This window comes from Nelumbo lutea, chromosome 3 (genome assembly GCF_056320005.1).
Source record: "Nelumbo lutea isolate HS-2025 chromosome 3, American lotus-T2T, whole genome shotgun sequence".
NCBI lineage: Eukaryota > Viridiplantae > Streptophyta > Magnoliopsida > Proteales > Nelumbonaceae > Nelumbo > Nelumbo lutea.
Window position 1 is genome coordinate 116,395,839 of NC_142686.1, and position 16,871 is coordinate 116,412,709.

A 16,871-nucleotide genomic window follows, 5' to 3' on the forward strand; every position below is an offset into this window, starting at 1 on the left:
TATAAAAGTGCTTTCGTAAAAGCACTTTTATAAAATTCAAGTAAGGATAATTTTATAAATGGTATTTTATCAAGTAGGGATAATTTTAAAAGTGCTTTCTGTTGGTGAAGATGGGGTCACTGTAACTTAGGAGGAGAAGCTTTGAGGCGCGTCTGAAGACACTGTCTTTAGAACGTTATTTGCCCCCACTCAGTTTTACTGAGTTTGCTGTTGGACTACAGGCAAATTCATTCTCAGGATACAAAAGAGCCTTGGGCGAGAATCTGCAACCAGCAAAGTTGAAGAGTTTCCAAAGAAACCTTCTGTGAGACTGTAGCAGACAGGACAGAGAGAGAGAGAGAGAGAGAGAGATAGTGAATTTCGAAAATTATGTTTTTGGAGTCTGATTCATGCTCCTTATATAACTTGTGAAGAGGTATGAGGAAAATGTAGGTGCTGGTTTAGAGAAGGCACCTTGAACAATCACAAAGTTGTTAACAGTTGGTGACTGTTAACTTTGAATTTGTGCCTCTTGATCACACTCGATCGAATCGTGACCGTTGATTTCATCAATGGTGATCAACGGTCATCAACATACCAAAACCAGAGCCGCCCATCGCAAGCCACGCGTGCGCGCGTTGCGTGGTATTGAATCCCCATACTCTCCTCTACTAATTCTAAAGAGTGTAAATCAGCTCTTATTAAAATATTGAAAACAAAACTTATAATTTTCCAATGTGGGACAAGTTCAAAACTGGGTTTTGTAAGAAAAAAACTGATTTTTTCAAACAAGTGTACATGTGCAATTTCTCATGTAATTGACCAATTAAACCCATTGGATTTAATCTCTTATGAGATTAAAATCCAACACTTTTGTAAAATCAATTTTAAAAATAATTGTTTAATATATAAGCACTTAAAAAAGCTGAAAATTTGGGCTTAAAAAATCCTTATTTTTAAAATAAACACTTATTTAAGACTTATTTCCCAAATACCAATAAGTGCTTCATAACCCAAATAAACATTTTTTTTTTGAATGAACACTTATTTTTAAGCACTCTCAAACATAGCCTGAGACCCACCATAAAAATGGGACCCGCCAAGTATTTTATTGGCAAGTGGTCTGGACTCTCTCTTTCTGGTGTCCTCAAAATTATAGCTTTATCCAATTGATATGTAAAAAATCTATTGAGTTAACTTTGCAGTTGCAACAACCAGTCAACCACCACCCCCTGCTCCCGCCTACTAGTGTTGTGCTGCCTTTCTCCAGTCTCCACCATTTCAATCACAACGAAGACCCCTCCATCAACCCATATAGAACCCTTAAGCTACACATCCTTATGCCGCTGCAATGCAATAAGCTTAGAATTCATTCTCTTCTTCTTCTTTAAAGCAACATGTGTTTTTGGCGCATTGATCAAGTACGTGAATAAAAAAAGTTGAAACTAATCAGAAAAGGATAACATAATTTAGATAACAGATAATCGATAATGTGGATGGGGTTGGACCATTGGGGTGAGGTTGATGTCAACTATTCAATAACTTTACTTTGTTCCATTTAAGTCCCTTTAAGACGAATTTAAAAACCTTGGCATCAGACCAAAGCCTTAATGAGAGATGAGACGTGGTTTTCTTCTTTCCTACCACCCATCTCGATTCAAACGAGGAGTACAGGTGTGTAGTCACCGTGGATTGATGGTTGAAGCAACATGAATCTTATCTATAAATTAATAGAAGGCAATTTTCTTAAAGTAACCAACTCTATTTTTCCTGTTAACGCATTATCTTAAAATACATTTCTGACAATTATCATCATCATCATTAACCACTAACAGAAAAATCAAATACAGAGTTTATCCTCCACTATTCTTTAAATTTCCAAAATAAAACTCAATTCTTGAAAACTTTAAACTGTTAGATGGTCTCAATCCATGTGAAGAATGGATAAGAACTAATTTCCTCTTTCAATCTTTTTCATAGGGAGACCAGCGCTCCTGATTGTCTTCCTGCGGTAGTGGTGTTCCTCCAAAGGAGATCGTATGGGTATTATAGATAATATATCGTCAGAGAGCAGCAGCACCAACCCTTGGATGAATTAATTGGCCCAGAATTGAGAACAAAACTAACTCCTCAGAAGCAATTGCACCCTTGGATGAATCACCCCAAGAGCGGACTCTATCTCCTCCTCATGTCGGACGATTTATACGTGTAAGATTTCTGCAGGCAGGTTTTTGGATTCTACTGCTTCACCTCCCCTTCTATAGTGGGATACATGCGAAGATTTAGAAGTGGTGTCAAAAAGAACACTAGAAAATCTATATGTAAATAATAAGCAGTTCGGATCGGCTGAACTTCATCACAATTGAATACACCGGTGCTCACTGTAGGTCCCGTATAGAATCTAATTGTACTGAATACTGTCGTGTCCAACCGTGATTGGTAGATGAGCCGGGTGTGTACCCCCGCGAAAAGACTGTTGCGTAATCGCCAAGGAAGAAGGGGAGGGAATAAAAGACAGAGAAGACTGAAAGAGTGAAGAGTGGGGTGGGGTTTCATGTTACGGTCGGTTAATTCCCGATGAGCCATCGTGCAGATATAGTGCCTCTGAGAGAGGCTATTGATCTGGTCGATCACAAAGTGAACCTACTGGGTGTCATTGTTGAATTCGGGTTTCCAAGGAAGAGCATGGGAACGGGTATTTGGGATTCACCGTTTCTTTCCTCCTTTTTCAATCGCCTACATCAAGTTGTTCAAGTTTTTAGTTAGGTTTTTCGGATGTGTTTGTTCAATTCAATCCCATCTAAATTTTCATATCTGATAGACAGTCTCCGGTTGCAGATTATGTCTGTGTGCTAAAGATAGTGGATGACTCGCATCAGAAACCTGAAGTTTCAGTTAATATTTTTGCTAAGAACTTGGATGAACTTCCCCGGGTTTTAGGCCATGGAGATTTGGTCCATCTTTCTCGCGTTGTGGTATACTATATCTTTTTCCTGGAACTATTTCCATGGTTCTATACCGTTCAATTTCTTCATGCCACCAAAATGGGAAATTTTAATTTTAATCGCTAGATTATGAATTTTGATCTTATAATCACTTTTGACGATATGCAAACCGAACTTATTAGTTACTGTCTAATTGAACGGGTTGTACTGGTTCATTGCATTGTATTTTGATGTAGTTTCATTTTCAGTGTGAAACCACTGCATGTGGGTGTTTTTTCTTTTTCCTTGTGCTGTGTCAAAAATGAGGGGTGCAAGTAAAGGTTAAGGAAAAAGAGGGGGGGGGGGTCACCAATACAAGCCATCCATAATTATGAATGTACATGCTAGATTCACCATTGGTTTTTTACCTATTCCCGATTCATTTTTATACCCTTGAGTTTTTTTCCTTTATAAGACGAAAGTCATCCAAATTTCTTTTCCTTTTTTCGCCAGTGAAGCAGTAGAAAAAAATGAAGCCTATAACCTTCTATGGCTCTCTTCTTCCCATAACAAAACTTCAATTTCTAGTTATAAACCTTAAAAGTAAGAGTCACTTGGGGGAGAAAAAGTGAAAAGTTGCAAACTCTATGGTTAAGTCATTTTGGGTCTACCCAAATGAGAAGTAGGTCTATGGAAGCACCAAAAAAAACTATTTATCCTATAAATAGTCAGATTAGATTCAGTACATTTTTAGGTTGTATTATCTGTAAAAGCAGCATCTGCAAAAGCCATTATTTTGGCTTGCACACAAAAGGGTGTAGATCATCCTATTTTTATTACCTCTTAGCATCTTTGATGGTAGCCACCTTCCTGGCTTATGATGCTTGAACATAGAATTGTGTCTTGTGAATAGACAAAGCCGGGTGTTCTTATTTTACAGTAGTAGGGTTAGTTCCTTCTATACCAAAAGAAAGCACCAAAGTCTCCTTTAATTGTTTCAATTGCAATTGAGGCAGCGGGAGCTGCTAAACCAAAACCTTCTTCATAAGGTTCAAAATGGTGAGTTAAGGTATGTTATACCAAGATCCTCTAGTCACTTTGCCAGTATATGATCTGAAAAAGGGATCCATATGGCTCTCTTTGCCTATGTAATAAAGGCCATTACCCATTACCCAATGTTGATTCCAACTATCTGAGGTCTTGGGAGGGGTGGACTGGATATGGTCCCAAACTTTGGCCTTTTATTGCACAGTGGCTGCTCTCAGTCTTGAACCTGTGTTTTCGCACTTGATAACCCAACATTTTTACTATTACACCAAGTAATGACCCTTTTCTTTGCCTATGTAATAGCCCCATGTTTTTTTGATGGTAGAGTAAAATAAATTTTATTAGCAGAAAGAGCTCATACCTGTTTAAGAGTTTTCATTCTAACCATCTTAACATGCATTACCCAAAACAAACACCAGAAATATAAACTGAATTAACTTCACACAGTCCCCCGAATAACCCCTTCATCTGATTGAAGATCACTTCTGTTTGCATAATTAAATTCTTTATGAGAAAGAAACCAAATCTGCTAACATTGAACATATATCTGCCACTGTGTTCTGTCTCTGCCTATTTTTATCTTCAAAGGTTTGCCTGTTTATTTCTTTGCAAATTCTCTAGCATAACACAAAAAGAACTGCACTCCATTAAATCTTCAACCTCTTATAGCCCTTTGATACGCAATAGAGATTTACTTATCTTTGGCCCATGGAACAGGAAAATTACGACTATCTCAGCTCCTATGTTTTATGAAATCATACATGGACACTTCAAAAGTGAATTCCATATCTATGTTGGCTGCTTCAATTTCTAGTGTAAATTCAGTCTCCAACACCTTCTCTGTGCCATGTCTTGTATCCTCTTAATCTGTCTCATGTATTTGTTATAACTCTGAAATGCCAAGCACTCAGCACTGATGAAAATGGGTTAAACCCCATTCATTTCTGAATCTCTTATCGTAATCATTAGGTGTATGTTTACTTCCATCTTGAATGCCAAAGCAGTGTAATTTTTTTTGAAAAGAACCAAAGCAGTGTAAAATAAATCCTTATACTTGGGTAGGGTTCCATATTGTAGTAGAATTTGCATGGAGCACCTGACGCTTTGCTGATACATAGTTACATACCTTAACAAAAGATATGAATTCTGCAGATGAAAGTCTGTGATGGGGAAGTTTTTGCTGTTTTCAACAAGGTGTTTTCTTCTTTTGCTCTCTTTCAAGGGAAAGCTAGTAACAACTTAAACCCATATCAAGTTTCCTCAAGATTTTGCCATGAATATCAGGATGATATGCTCATATCACATTTGAGAGCATGGCTGCTCAACTTTCAACTTGATGCAGGTATTTTATATGAAGTTACTTTTCTCACCAACCAACTATAATTATTTACCTAAGATATTTTTTTGGAACAACATTGAGACATGCCAACATTTACCTCATGATTTTTTGTCAGTCTTTCTTTATTTTTAAGTTCTGGTTTGTATGGACTTTCTTGCTTATGCGTTTCATGTGGAGTTATAAACACTTTCCCAGGAAATTATATGCTTGATATGTTTATGGAATACTTTTTTTTGAGAAAAAGTTAATCAGATTTTCTAACTTTGCTCCAATTTTAGCTAATCCATCTGCAATATGATTCATCTCCCTCGGTATCCACATCAAATTAACATTTAAATTTTCCAAGGAGTCTCTTGCCTCTGACAGATAATGACTCAACCTCCATGGACCCCTTCTTGTCTTTCTGGATGCCTAAACTTTTTATTATTCTGATACCAATGAGCGCTGCCATCACTTCAGCCTTTGTCATTTCAATTTCTTTGATGACCTTAAAACATTTTAGCTCTAACCTTTTCAGTTAAATCCAGTATCCATATGCTATCTAATTATAAATTTACATCAAGTAAAATTTTGAATCCAACACAACCACCATTTTTTTTTTATGGCTGCAACCTGCAGTGGCAAAAGACGTTCAACACTTATCTTTAGAAGCATTAAGTCATAAATTCTCTAAAATTTAAATGAAAGTGATCATTTTAAATGTTGAGAAATGACAACAATTATATGCCTGCTGATTGGTAATGCTTAGCAGGATAGGATCAAAGGCAACCATCATGGTTCTGTGACATTTGGTAGAGAGAGAGTGATGCCTCAAATCCAATTACAATCTCTCTCTCTCTCTCTCTCTCTCTCTCTAGAAGGAATTTCTGCTACACCACGATCATTAAAATGCAGGACATGGTTTGTTAATGGTTTTGTGCTTTGGCATGCTTTGAGCTTTATGTTACAAGATTGGGAGTAGAAGGATTATAGTTTGATGGTGCTTTGGTGGATGGATCAAGTTGATCATCTTTATTCTGTTTGACTTGATGGGAGTGCAACTTAGGCTGTGTTGGGATCAATGTTTTAAAATGTGAAGGCGTGGCGCGAGGCATTCCACTACCTGGAGGTGTGAGGCGTAGTTCAGAAGCGGGAGGCATAGGCCTCAAGCATGTATTTTTTTTTTAATAATTATAGTGGGTATATTAATAAAAAATATATATTTTAAGCATAAAAACATACATAACACTTAAACGGCCTAATGTCAATTGTCAAATTGTCAATGGACTCAATACTTGATTTCTAAATCTCAAGTTTTCAACTCAAGTAGTCAAGTTCATTTCCACTCAAGTAACAACATATAATTCTTGATTGATATATAACAAAACAAAGTAAAAATAAATACAAAAAGCTGTTGCTAGATTATTTTAATTTTTATGATACATCTCTAACAGAATAGAGTCAATAGACTAAATTAACATGTCTAAGGTTCAGAAATTCCAATTTAATATTATTCTTTAGTCACAAATGAGGGAAGGACAATCAAGAAATAATTTATTAAAAGAAGATAAGATAGAAGTTACTTGAAATTGAAGGCTGAAGCTGCAGTCAGCAGTGTGGTGTCTTTGCCTCTTTGGTCCTCTTAAGGTCTTCTAAAAGAAGAATAAGAAAAAAAAAAACAGAGTGAGGATGAATGAACATAGCTGTGTGGAGTTTTTTATTTTTTATTTTTTTATTTTTTAAAATGTATCTCTGTTCAAGCTCAAGACTGAACAGGGCTACCAAAAAGAAAAAGAAGGGAATGAAAATCAACCTGTTTGCGGATTTGAGAGGCTGGTTGAAGAGAAGCTTCAGCAGGTTCGAGCCCCAAGTTGTGTTAATTTGCTTCTTACCAAAAAAAAGTTGTGTTGATTTGCAAAATGAATCAATGGGGTTTTTTCCCTGTTCCACACTTAAACATTGATATAATAAAATGGTGACCACGATATAATTGTGGCCCCACCAATTAAAACATAAATAAAATAAGAAAATATTTTAAAATGTCACAAATGCAAGGCACACACCTCTAGTATAAGGTGTGACAGAAGCGTATGCCTGCGTACACACCTTTCTACAGCAGGTGTTTGGTTCACGTGCTGGGATGCTTCTCCTAGCACCTCAGTGCGTTTTGGGAGTGCCTCGCCTGGAGGCACGTGCCTCCAAGCGTACACTTCCCATGCCTTTTAAAACATTGGTTGGGATGGGCTGAGGTCAATCCAAGCCCAACCTGAGATACAGTACCTCAACCTAATAGACCCTACTTGAGCCTCACCCAATGAGTCTACCTGACTTTAGAATATGTAACCCTAAGCTAAGCTGAGTAACCCAACCTTCATAGTTGTGTTGAGTTGGGCTGGGTCAGGTTAGCCCGACAGGTGCATGACAACAAACTGCCATTTTTATAATAAACGAAATGGATTTGGTCAGGCTGTTGTAACTTTTTTTTTTGATAAATGTAAGACAATAATTGTTATAAACAACCTATTAAGCATTACAAATTAAGCTAGTATATATAGGTTGGGTTGAACCTGGAATTGGGTTAGGTCAGCCCAGTATTTGTTGACCTACACCAGGTTGCACCACTATGACTGAATCGATCTCTTGTGATGAGTTTGTTTTATAAACCATTTGAATTTACTAATATTCTACTTTAAGCCATTAATTGAAGTTTCAACCTCTATCAATGCCTTCCAGGATCAAGTGAATACCTGCGGTCATTGAAAGATATAGAGGCGGGAAAGTTCTTTGATTTGATTTGTAAGGTAATTTACCCTATCAAAGTGCCTAGCAGCTTACCTTTGGCTCCAATTGCCTGGGATCTTGAAAAGGGTGAACTGGATACAGACCTAACCTTTGGCACTTTTTTGTGCAAAGTGTCTGCTCTCAGACTTGAACCCCTGTTTTCATGCTTGTCAGCAATATTAGACTGATGGATAAGATGCTTACTTCTATTCAAGTCAAATATACACCGTCTAACGCAAATTTTTTTTCCTAAATTTTGCGTCCTCATCAAAAGGTTCTGTATGTATACGAAGCTTCTAAAGATGAGTGGATACTCTTTGTATGGGATGGAACTGATACTCCTCCATTAAGTTTGGAAACAAAGTAAGTGTTGGTTAACCTGGTTTTATTTTTGTTAGAAGTTTTGTTTGTTTCTTTTATTGTAGAAAGCATATTAGCCACTGTTAACTCCACCAGTTTGAGCTTGTCTTACATTGCTGGTCCCAAGCCTGGATAAAACAGGAGGGTTGCGTCAGGTTGGCAGCCAACACTAAACTTTTGCCAAACTTTAATGAGCAAGAATCCTGAATTGTCTTTTCATGCTCATGGATATGGCATTTAAACAGAATGAAATGACAGAACAGGATTCATGTGGCGAACCCAATATAGTTGGGATAAGGCTTGGATGATGATGATATTAGCTACTGTTGAAATTGTTCATCCTTTTTTATTTTTATTTTATTTTTTGAAAAAGGTAAGGTAAATTTATTTATAGAAATCACAACCATACAGAGGACCTCCCAGAAGGGAGCAAAGACTGGGAACAGCCTCTCAGCTTACATTACAACTCAAATATACCAACAGATCTTAACGGAGACCCCAAGACCCTAGGCTGGATGCCTTTCACATCTGTAAGTTTATATGCACGTTTAGATACAATATGCATATAGACTATATTGAAGATTTTTTGGTGCATTCATGTTGAGATGATGATACTGTTACTTGTAAGGGTGGCAATTGGATGTGTCTGTATTCCATTGTACATGCACAAAACATATTAAATATTATGCATAGTAAGAAACTAAAGACAGCTGGAATCCATACCCCTTGTTAGGCTAACCCTACATATTACAAAGATGTGCTAGTTTGGAACCTGCCATTTGTGTAATTTATTGTTTGTTAGGCTACTTAAGCTTCAACTCCTGTTTACTTTCCTTTAAGAAGAAATGTGCTTAGACACTTTAGAACTGTATATCCCTCCACTTCTTTGTGGTGCAATTGCTCTTATATTATATTATGAGGTTTGCATTTGGAAATGATGAAAAAAGAACTTGACTTGTCTTGAAAGGTTCACCAAAAAGTTAGCTCCCATATTTTAGGTTCCCTCTATCTAGTCATTTTCTTTTCTTTTTCTTTTTCCCCCCCTGCAAACTCAGTTTTTTCTATGTTTGTGATCAAGGTTTAATTTGAAGTTTACCTTTGTGTTCAAAATTGGTTTTAGGTATACCTAAATACATGAAGTTAGCTCTTTATGTAGCCTGATGTTCTAACATTTCCAAGTCTTGGATTCACTTTTGAGTTTTGAATCAGTTTTACCCACTTCTTCTGAAGTAGAAATAAAGAATATACACAAAATATTGAAGAAGAGAAGCATGGTAAATTAATATTGCCTAATTAGAAGTATCCAAATGTCGTACGGTGTTTTAGAATTTTGATTGGACCAGATGGTTGAACTGGTAAAATGATGAAGACAGCTTCAGTTCCTGGTTTTGGGGCATCTTGAACTGCCTGTTTAAATTGGAAAATGTGAAGGGACAATTTTATGGTTCCATATTTAGAACCTATGTGTTGGATAATAATAATCAACCAAGCCTTATCCCATGTGTTGGATGGCGAAATAAGGTTTTAATTTAAAAAATAAACATGCTTGTCGTGGTTTCAGCTTCTCTTGCAAATTCATTGTCTGGTTTTACAAGTTTCATGAAATTTGACCATGCAAAGTTATTAGATTAATGACATATGAAAAAGAGAAGAAAATACATTACTATTATTTCTGAATTGCAGGCTAGAAGATGAAGTTGAAAAGCCACTTCCTTTGAATTTTGAATCATTTACTTTACCAAGAGAGACCTTGTGCACATTCCCTCGTGTGGGAACCATTTTACGTGTGGTGCCTCGAGCTTATGAAAAACTTGAACTACACTTAAAAGATAGCAACCATTGGGTTAAATTCCGGAATATAAGCTGTCAAGTATGCTCAGGATTGTGGTATGGAATTTTAATGCCTAATTCAAAGGTCCGACTTTTGTCTAATGAGGATGACTTTGTAATAAAATGTCAAAGGTAATTGTTTCTTTATTGTAATTATGTTAATATGTCTATTTATGCTTTATTTGATAAAGGTTGTTTTGTTTTGCACATTTTCTTGAAGTAGGAATTATGATGATCGGGTATCAGCTAAAGTTGGGCGTTTGCCTTTGTCATTTAATCCACATTATTGCTGTGTTACAGGTGAGTATTTTGTTCTCAAGTATGCTTGAAACTATTTGTTGGCTCTCTTCATGGTACGTGTATTCTTTCTAAACATAATGAGCATGGTTTTATAGTGAAAAGTGATTTTATTTTCTGCCTAATTATTTATTTTCTTTTCCAGTGACAGATAATGAAAATCTGCCATACATGACGCTAATGGAAATTCTCACTTATTCAGAGGTCTTGTTTCATTTAAAAGAAATTCCCTTATATATATGTTTATGTTATATACCATTTGTCACTTCTTATTGATTGTTAGAAATAAAATAGATAAAATCTTAAAACTAATTGATACCTAGAAGGCAATTTTTGAAATTCCTCAATATGCAACAATGTGTGAAGTTCATGTTCGAGTGATTGCAACTTTCAGATGGTATGTGTATCACAGGTAACTGCCAAATTCAAGTCTGTTGTTCGTGTTGTAGCTGCATGTCCTTGGAGAGCCGAACGGTTCTTCTGTTCACGGGTTGGGATGCGGAGCCATAAGATTAGATTTACCTTGGAGGATCCAACTGCAAGAATACACGCCTACTTATTTGCTGAAGATGGGGTAAGACTTCCCTGTGGCATCAACTTATTTCATCAATACACAATATTCTTTCTACATAAGCAGTAGCTTTGAAACCGTGTCGTTTTATAAACTATAAACAAAGGTCCACTAATTTGTTATTATGATTTTATTTGTCAATCTGTCAATTTTAGATGGAGTTTTTTGAAGGTTTTCCCCCTATTGATGTTCTGACGAACAAAAGGAACAGATTGCTCGGCATCATTGAAGGTGGAATCTGTAAAGGTGAGAATGTTCTAAGAAATCCTCCATGGGTGGAGTGTTGTATAAAATCCTATTACAAGCATAAAAGTGATTGTTGGGGAAGCAGGCGTTTCCGGATCTTTGGCACTAGGCTTGTTTCATAAAGCCTTGGGCCTTTTTTTGTATGTATTTTGCTGATACATATTTATTTTGTATATTGTATGCAAACAACCAACTTAAACAAAAACACTTGGAATTTTAGCCAATCCAATATTAGGCTCAGAATATGTCTGCAGAATATCGTTGAGCAGCAATGTTGTGCTTGACCACTGCTATGTAAAGTTTTTCAGGACTGTACAGAGTACTATGGCATTATTGCTTTGTTAGGCCTTGTGTGGTCTGGATTTTTTGATGAATGGTTTGGTGTGGTCTGAATCGAAGATTATATGCTTTGTCTCTTGTTAGCGTGGAGATGTTAGTTTCGCTATGGGTAGCTAGTTTAGCTAGACTAGGGAAACTAAAAGCTGAAACTGAGCTGCTGATCTTAGCACTATGGTATTCTCTTTTTACGGTCACAGGTTTCGTTCTAACTTAAAAAGTTGAAATAGGTGTAGTGACCGGGTTCAAGATCATTTTGCACATGTTACGTATAATTATCTATGCTCTTTACTAGGTCTCAATCTCATCTTATTAATGAGTTTTAGCTTTTTCCTATCTATGATACATGAACATGTATGACGATGTATCAGTATCAGCCAGCAGTTGCCACGGAGTGGGACGGTCTTGAACCAGATATATTCAATGTTCAAAATATAGATATGCCCGATACGCCAGTAAAGATGTATCGGGCAGTATCGTCAGTTTTTATTTTTTTTTCAAATCCAGTTCAGAGGGGTCGGATTAAGGTCTATCCACCTCCTGAATCGGTCAAAACCCCGATACACCCTCTGTAGGGGTGTATGGGAAGCTCTCGATACGATATATATCAGTGGATATGTATCAATCGGGAAGATCTATATCAGTGGATACGTATCAATACTTTGAACGAACGAAAATGAAAAGGCGCTCTGATTAGGAGTAAATGTCTGATTAGTTGCAAATGATACAGATGCAGCCCATCTTAGGATGAGCCAAAGCTAGAGAGCCCCATTGGATTATTTGGATGGTAGCTACCATCCAGGCGTCCTAGTTCACTTTAAATTGGTAGCTACCACTTACCAGGATTTATGGCATAGAAGTTCGATAGTGTTGAGCCTTGGCCATTTTAAGTGTAAACCAGATGTTGCTGTTGAAACTTGAAATGATAACCCAGCAGTGGAAAACAATAAAAAAGATGGAAAGGGTAAAAAACAAGTGCTCATGTTTACAGATTCGGCCAGTTGAGCGAAAAGAACCAAATTTTTCGTTGATGCGCATGATGGTTGGACTTGGACATGGCCCTGACCTGTGAGAAGAGATTGTCTCTCTCCTCCTCATCTCCTCTAGCCTTCATTATGGTGAAGTTTCTTCTTCCTACTTCCTATCCTACCCAAACAAAAAAGACAAAAAAAATCCCATATCGCAAGGTCTATGTATCCACCTTTGTTTCATTACTTACAGCTACATATAACTGTTATTTTATTGAAGATAACAACGGTATTGGCGGTTAGGGCTCAGATGAGAAGCTAGAGATGATTTTGTTTGTATTTGTACAGTGCAATACCTAAACCATGGAGAAAAAACCATAATACTAGAAACCAACCAAATTTAATAGGGTTTAATTTACATTCTTTCATATATAAAACAAATATTGTACAAAAACATTTGCACACACACTTGGTTGAAATAACAGCAGATTTGAATATTCTTCTGTTCTGTGTGTGAGTGTGCGCAAGCACGCGCTTCTGTAATCGCATAGCAGAAAATCCTTCCCTTCGATCCAATCCACCCCTCCCTAAGTGACATATTCTGAATTTAATTCAATACAGTTAGAATACAGATATACATGGTGATTAAAAAGTAATGCACCTACTCAGGTGCCCTACATGTTGCTTTGTTATGCCCTTGTCCCTTGCACCTGCTGCAATGGAGCGGCCTTTTAACTATTCCTTCTGATCTAATCCTCCTTTTCTTTGGTCTACCTGATGGGCGACGCACAGAAGGGGGGTGTACTCTCACCGGAGAGGATTCTCTGTGAACAGGCCTATCTGCAGTTGGAACTGGATTTATGGACTCGGAATAAGCTACTCGGTACATCTCAGTCATGAAATATTTGGAGCAGTAATCATATACATTTCCACCGGTTCGTTCAAACACTGCAAGAGCATGCACGCATGGTAAACCAATTATCTGCCATCCCCTGCAACTACAGTCCCAGTGATCGATATCGACTACATTAATTACGTCTGTTTCATCACGGACCTCAAACCTGCTACTTGGTGAGAATAATACCTCAATGGATCGGGTTTTAGCAATTTCTTTTTCTAATTTATCTTCCGAAGATGGGGTTAATATTGTTGACCATTGATCTGAATCCACCCGGCGCGTATAGATCAGCTCCATCATCTTACGGCGCAAGGTATCAATCATCTGGACAATAGGTAACCCTGGTAGCTCTGACATCCAACTATAGAATGACTCTGCAATGTCAGATGTGAGATGGTTGTATCGTGCACCTCTAAAAAATGCATTTGCCCAGTGTTCGGGCTCACTTTGCACAATCCAATCATAAGCTTCAGGGGAGATGCTTTTTATGCTCTCTGTACACCTCTTAAATCCCTCAAGTGTCGGCGCATAGGCAGCATCATAAAATTGAGCAACAATCACACGAACAACTTCTTGAGTAAAAGGCCCCTTCAAGTCCTTTTTCAAATCCTCTGTTAGATGATGTAGACAATAACCATGGTGACAATCATTGAATATTTCCAAAATTGACATTCTTATTCCATTCTGTCTATCTGCCACAAATGTAATCGGTTGTGAAGTTGGTAATACAGACTTCAATTGCACCAAAAACCAATGCCAATTATCATCATTTACAATATCTACTATGGCAAAAGCAACAGGAAAGATACCCTCATTTCCATCCACTGCAGTGGCAGTCAGTAACTCCCCTTGGTATCTTGATTTTAGAGTCATGGTGTCAAGGAAAAGGAGGGGGCGACAACCATGCTCGAATCCAAAAAGTGAGGCATGCAAGGCTACAAATAGACGATGGAAGCTTAAGTCATCCCTAGTGATGAGAGTTGCAACACTGCCGGGGTTTGCCTCTACCATCTTATCACACAACCAAGGCAATTGGTTGTATGATTCTTTATATGAGCCCTGAAGTTCTTCCCTGGCTGTCTCCATCCCCCTCCATACCTGGGAATACCTCAGCTCAATACCAAAATCTCGTAGGATGTCATTGGCAATTTCCTTTGGCCTGTAACTTGGGGAATCTCGCAGCTTATCCTTTACTATACTTGCCACCAATTTCTTTGTAGCCTGTGAACGATTAGTTGTGCCAGTGCCTGCTCCACATGTATGTGTTGCATTCATCTTCTTAATTCTGAATAACTGTGTTGTAGACAATTTTGATGCATGAACCCTCCATGGGCAGCCCTCAGCTTTGCATTTGGCACTTACACGTCTACTGTCATTGTTTTTAAACATGTAGGCAAAACCATGTGCAATGGAATATTTGCGTAAAGCATCACGGAAATCATTGACACTATTAAACTGTTGGTGCAAACCAGTGATGCTGTTCTCCCACAATCTTGTAAGCTTCTGTTGGCCAACATCTTCACCATCTTCAACTGCATTCATTGGGGCTTCAACAGTTGTAACAGGTTCAACAACCGTTGTTCTGCTGGACCTACATGAGTAAGTAATCCACATGAGTTTATAAGATTTTATTAGTGATATCAGCCTGAGGCCATCAACCATAGCACAAGACATGGGTCTGCACTCACATGGGTTGGTTTCATATTCATGGCAGGACTAAAGTTGCCTCCTCATGAGTCACAATACCAACAAAATTTGTACTTTAATTAATGGACAACTGACGACAGACCCGTTTTCACAAGTTAATTTGTAATTGCTCCTGAAGTAGAGTTCAAATAATGCATTACCTGCTGCAAGAGACATTTGAGGTTTCATGTACTACAAAATCTCCTGTCATGACATAAACATCAACAGTTGCTGAATCTTCATGGAAATCGATCATGCGTTGTATGTCCTTGTCACTGGATATTGTGATAAGAGTGCGTTTGTTGTTCGGAAGGAAGTACTTAATAGCCATTGAATTGGAGTCATACTTCCACATTTCAGCTATTTCCGACTTAAGCTCCCCGAACCGGGTTTCAGTATTGACACTCATTGCATGAGCATCTCCCCCACAGTAGGACAAGGAACCATCGCTATTGGGAGTGAATTTTCCGCCAGACTGACAAATAACAATCAGTTTCCCCCTTGCCATGGATGCACGGAGAGTGTCTACGAGTGAGATTAAAGAAATCCTTTTTATCACGCGGAACCAAAGAGAAAATGATAATTTACAGAATAATTTCCCCGGGTACTAAATATCTTGTTGAGCTTTGTTGTTTCTGATCTTGTAGCTGCTTCTGTGCTTTTTCTGTTTAATGAATATATTTTTGACCAAAACAAACTTTTGGGAAATGAAAACTTTATGGTGTTTAAAAAGATAAAATTTGAAGCAGCGAAGCATTAGTATAAATGATTTCATTGAAATGGAGCACGAGAAAGACTTGCTTCGGATTACTGGTAAATTCAAACAAATTGAATCGCAATGCCATCACAGACCATGAAAGATCGAACAATAAAGATAAATGAAAAATAATAGACAATGAGCGAAAGAAAAGTCAAAAAGAAAGAGAACAAAAACCAAAAGAGAGAAGGAAAGAAGAACAAATATGTAGAGGGAGAAGAACCACAAACCTGTTGCGTTCTGATCGTCCACAACAAACTACTGCTCAGAAATGAGAAACCCACCAACAAGGGCCTAAAACCCTAGTCCTAGCTCGGAGGGTCCATCTCCCTTTAGCCAAAAATCCCAAATAATGATACCGGAGAGAGAGAGATGAAATTGGAAAGCCAAAAAGTGCGAAACGAAAAAATTGTTCCCGAGGCGGCACCAGCACTGCTGCAGTGGTGTTAGGCTAAAGATTTCACTTATAACCGGACGGTCAGGATTGATAAGGTAACCAGATGCACAGGTAACAGATCTTCAGACGTGATACAATCTGGGTCCCACATTCGAACGGCGGAAGAAGTGTGATACAATCTGGGTCTGTACTGTAGATGTTCATAACGGCTGAAGAGGCTGAGCTGAATGACTTATTACTTCTGTCTTTCAGTTAAGCAGTTATGTATCAATTGGTAACCGAAGAATCGAAGGGACCAAAGAAATATCCAGAGGCGGGGTGGGTATTTAAAGCGAGACCGAATCGGCTCCTCACAATGGGCGCCTGACACCGACCTTACACGCACCGGGAACATGGGAGATGTTCCGAATGCACGGTGAATGTACCTGTGACGCGTCCATGTGTGAATAGCAGATCCATTTAAAGCCTTATGGGGT

At 37.9% G+C, this 16,871-nt stretch overlaps 2 protein-coding genes across 19 annotated transcripts; one reads left to right on the forward strand and one right to left on the reverse strand.

Moving 5' to 3' along the window:
* Positions 1-1,866: 1,866 nt before the first annotated feature.
* On the forward strand, positions 1,867-11,720 carry LOC148867899 (protection of telomeres protein 1a-like). Of its 15 annotated transcripts, none has more exons than XM_088977973.1 (11): positions 1,936-2,187; positions 2,818-2,954; positions 4,668-4,804; positions 5,103-5,292; positions 8,002-8,069; positions 8,324-8,412; positions 10,093-10,371; positions 10,463-10,539; positions 10,682-10,740; positions 10,949-11,110; positions 11,263-11,720. In XM_088977973.1, the coding sequence occupies exons 3-11, from the start codon at positions 4,700-4,702 to the stop codon at positions 11,473-11,475; spliced, it is 1,242 nt and encodes a 413-aa protein (XP_088834099.1). In that variant the 5' UTR covers positions 1,936-2,187; positions 2,818-2,954; positions 4,668-4,699; the 3' UTR covers positions 11,476-11,720. The 15 variants fall into 15 exon arrangements, with proteins under 15 accessions (XP_088834091.1, XP_088834094.1, XP_088834090.1 ...); XM_088977969.1 differs by lacking the exon at positions 1,936-2,187 and adding an exon at positions 2,497-2,674 and having other exon boundaries at positions 10,460-10,539; XM_088977972.1 differs by lacking the exon at positions 1,936-2,187 and adding an exon at positions 2,497-2,674.
* A 1,301-nt stretch (positions 11,721-13,021) lies between these two features.
* On the reverse strand, positions 13,022-16,667 carry LOC148867900 (uncharacterized). Of its 4 annotated transcripts, none has more exons than XM_088977261.1 (3): positions 16,229-16,667; positions 15,403-15,716; positions 13,022-15,146 (listed from the first exon to the last, which is right to left on the reverse strand). In XM_088977261.1, the coding sequence occupies exons 2-3, from the start codon at positions 15,648-15,650 to the stop codon at positions 13,319-13,321; spliced, it is 2,076 nt and encodes a 691-aa protein (XP_088833387.1). In that variant the 5' UTR covers positions 15,651-15,716; positions 16,229-16,667; the 3' UTR covers positions 13,022-13,318. The 4 variants fall into 4 exon arrangements, with proteins under 4 accessions (XP_088833387.1, XP_088833385.1, XP_088833386.1 ...); XM_088977259.1 differs by having other exon boundaries at positions 15,403-15,766; positions 16,229-16,460; XM_088977260.1 differs by having other exon boundaries at positions 15,403-15,905; positions 16,229-16,437.
* Between the last annotated feature and the right edge of the window lie 204 nt (positions 16,668-16,871).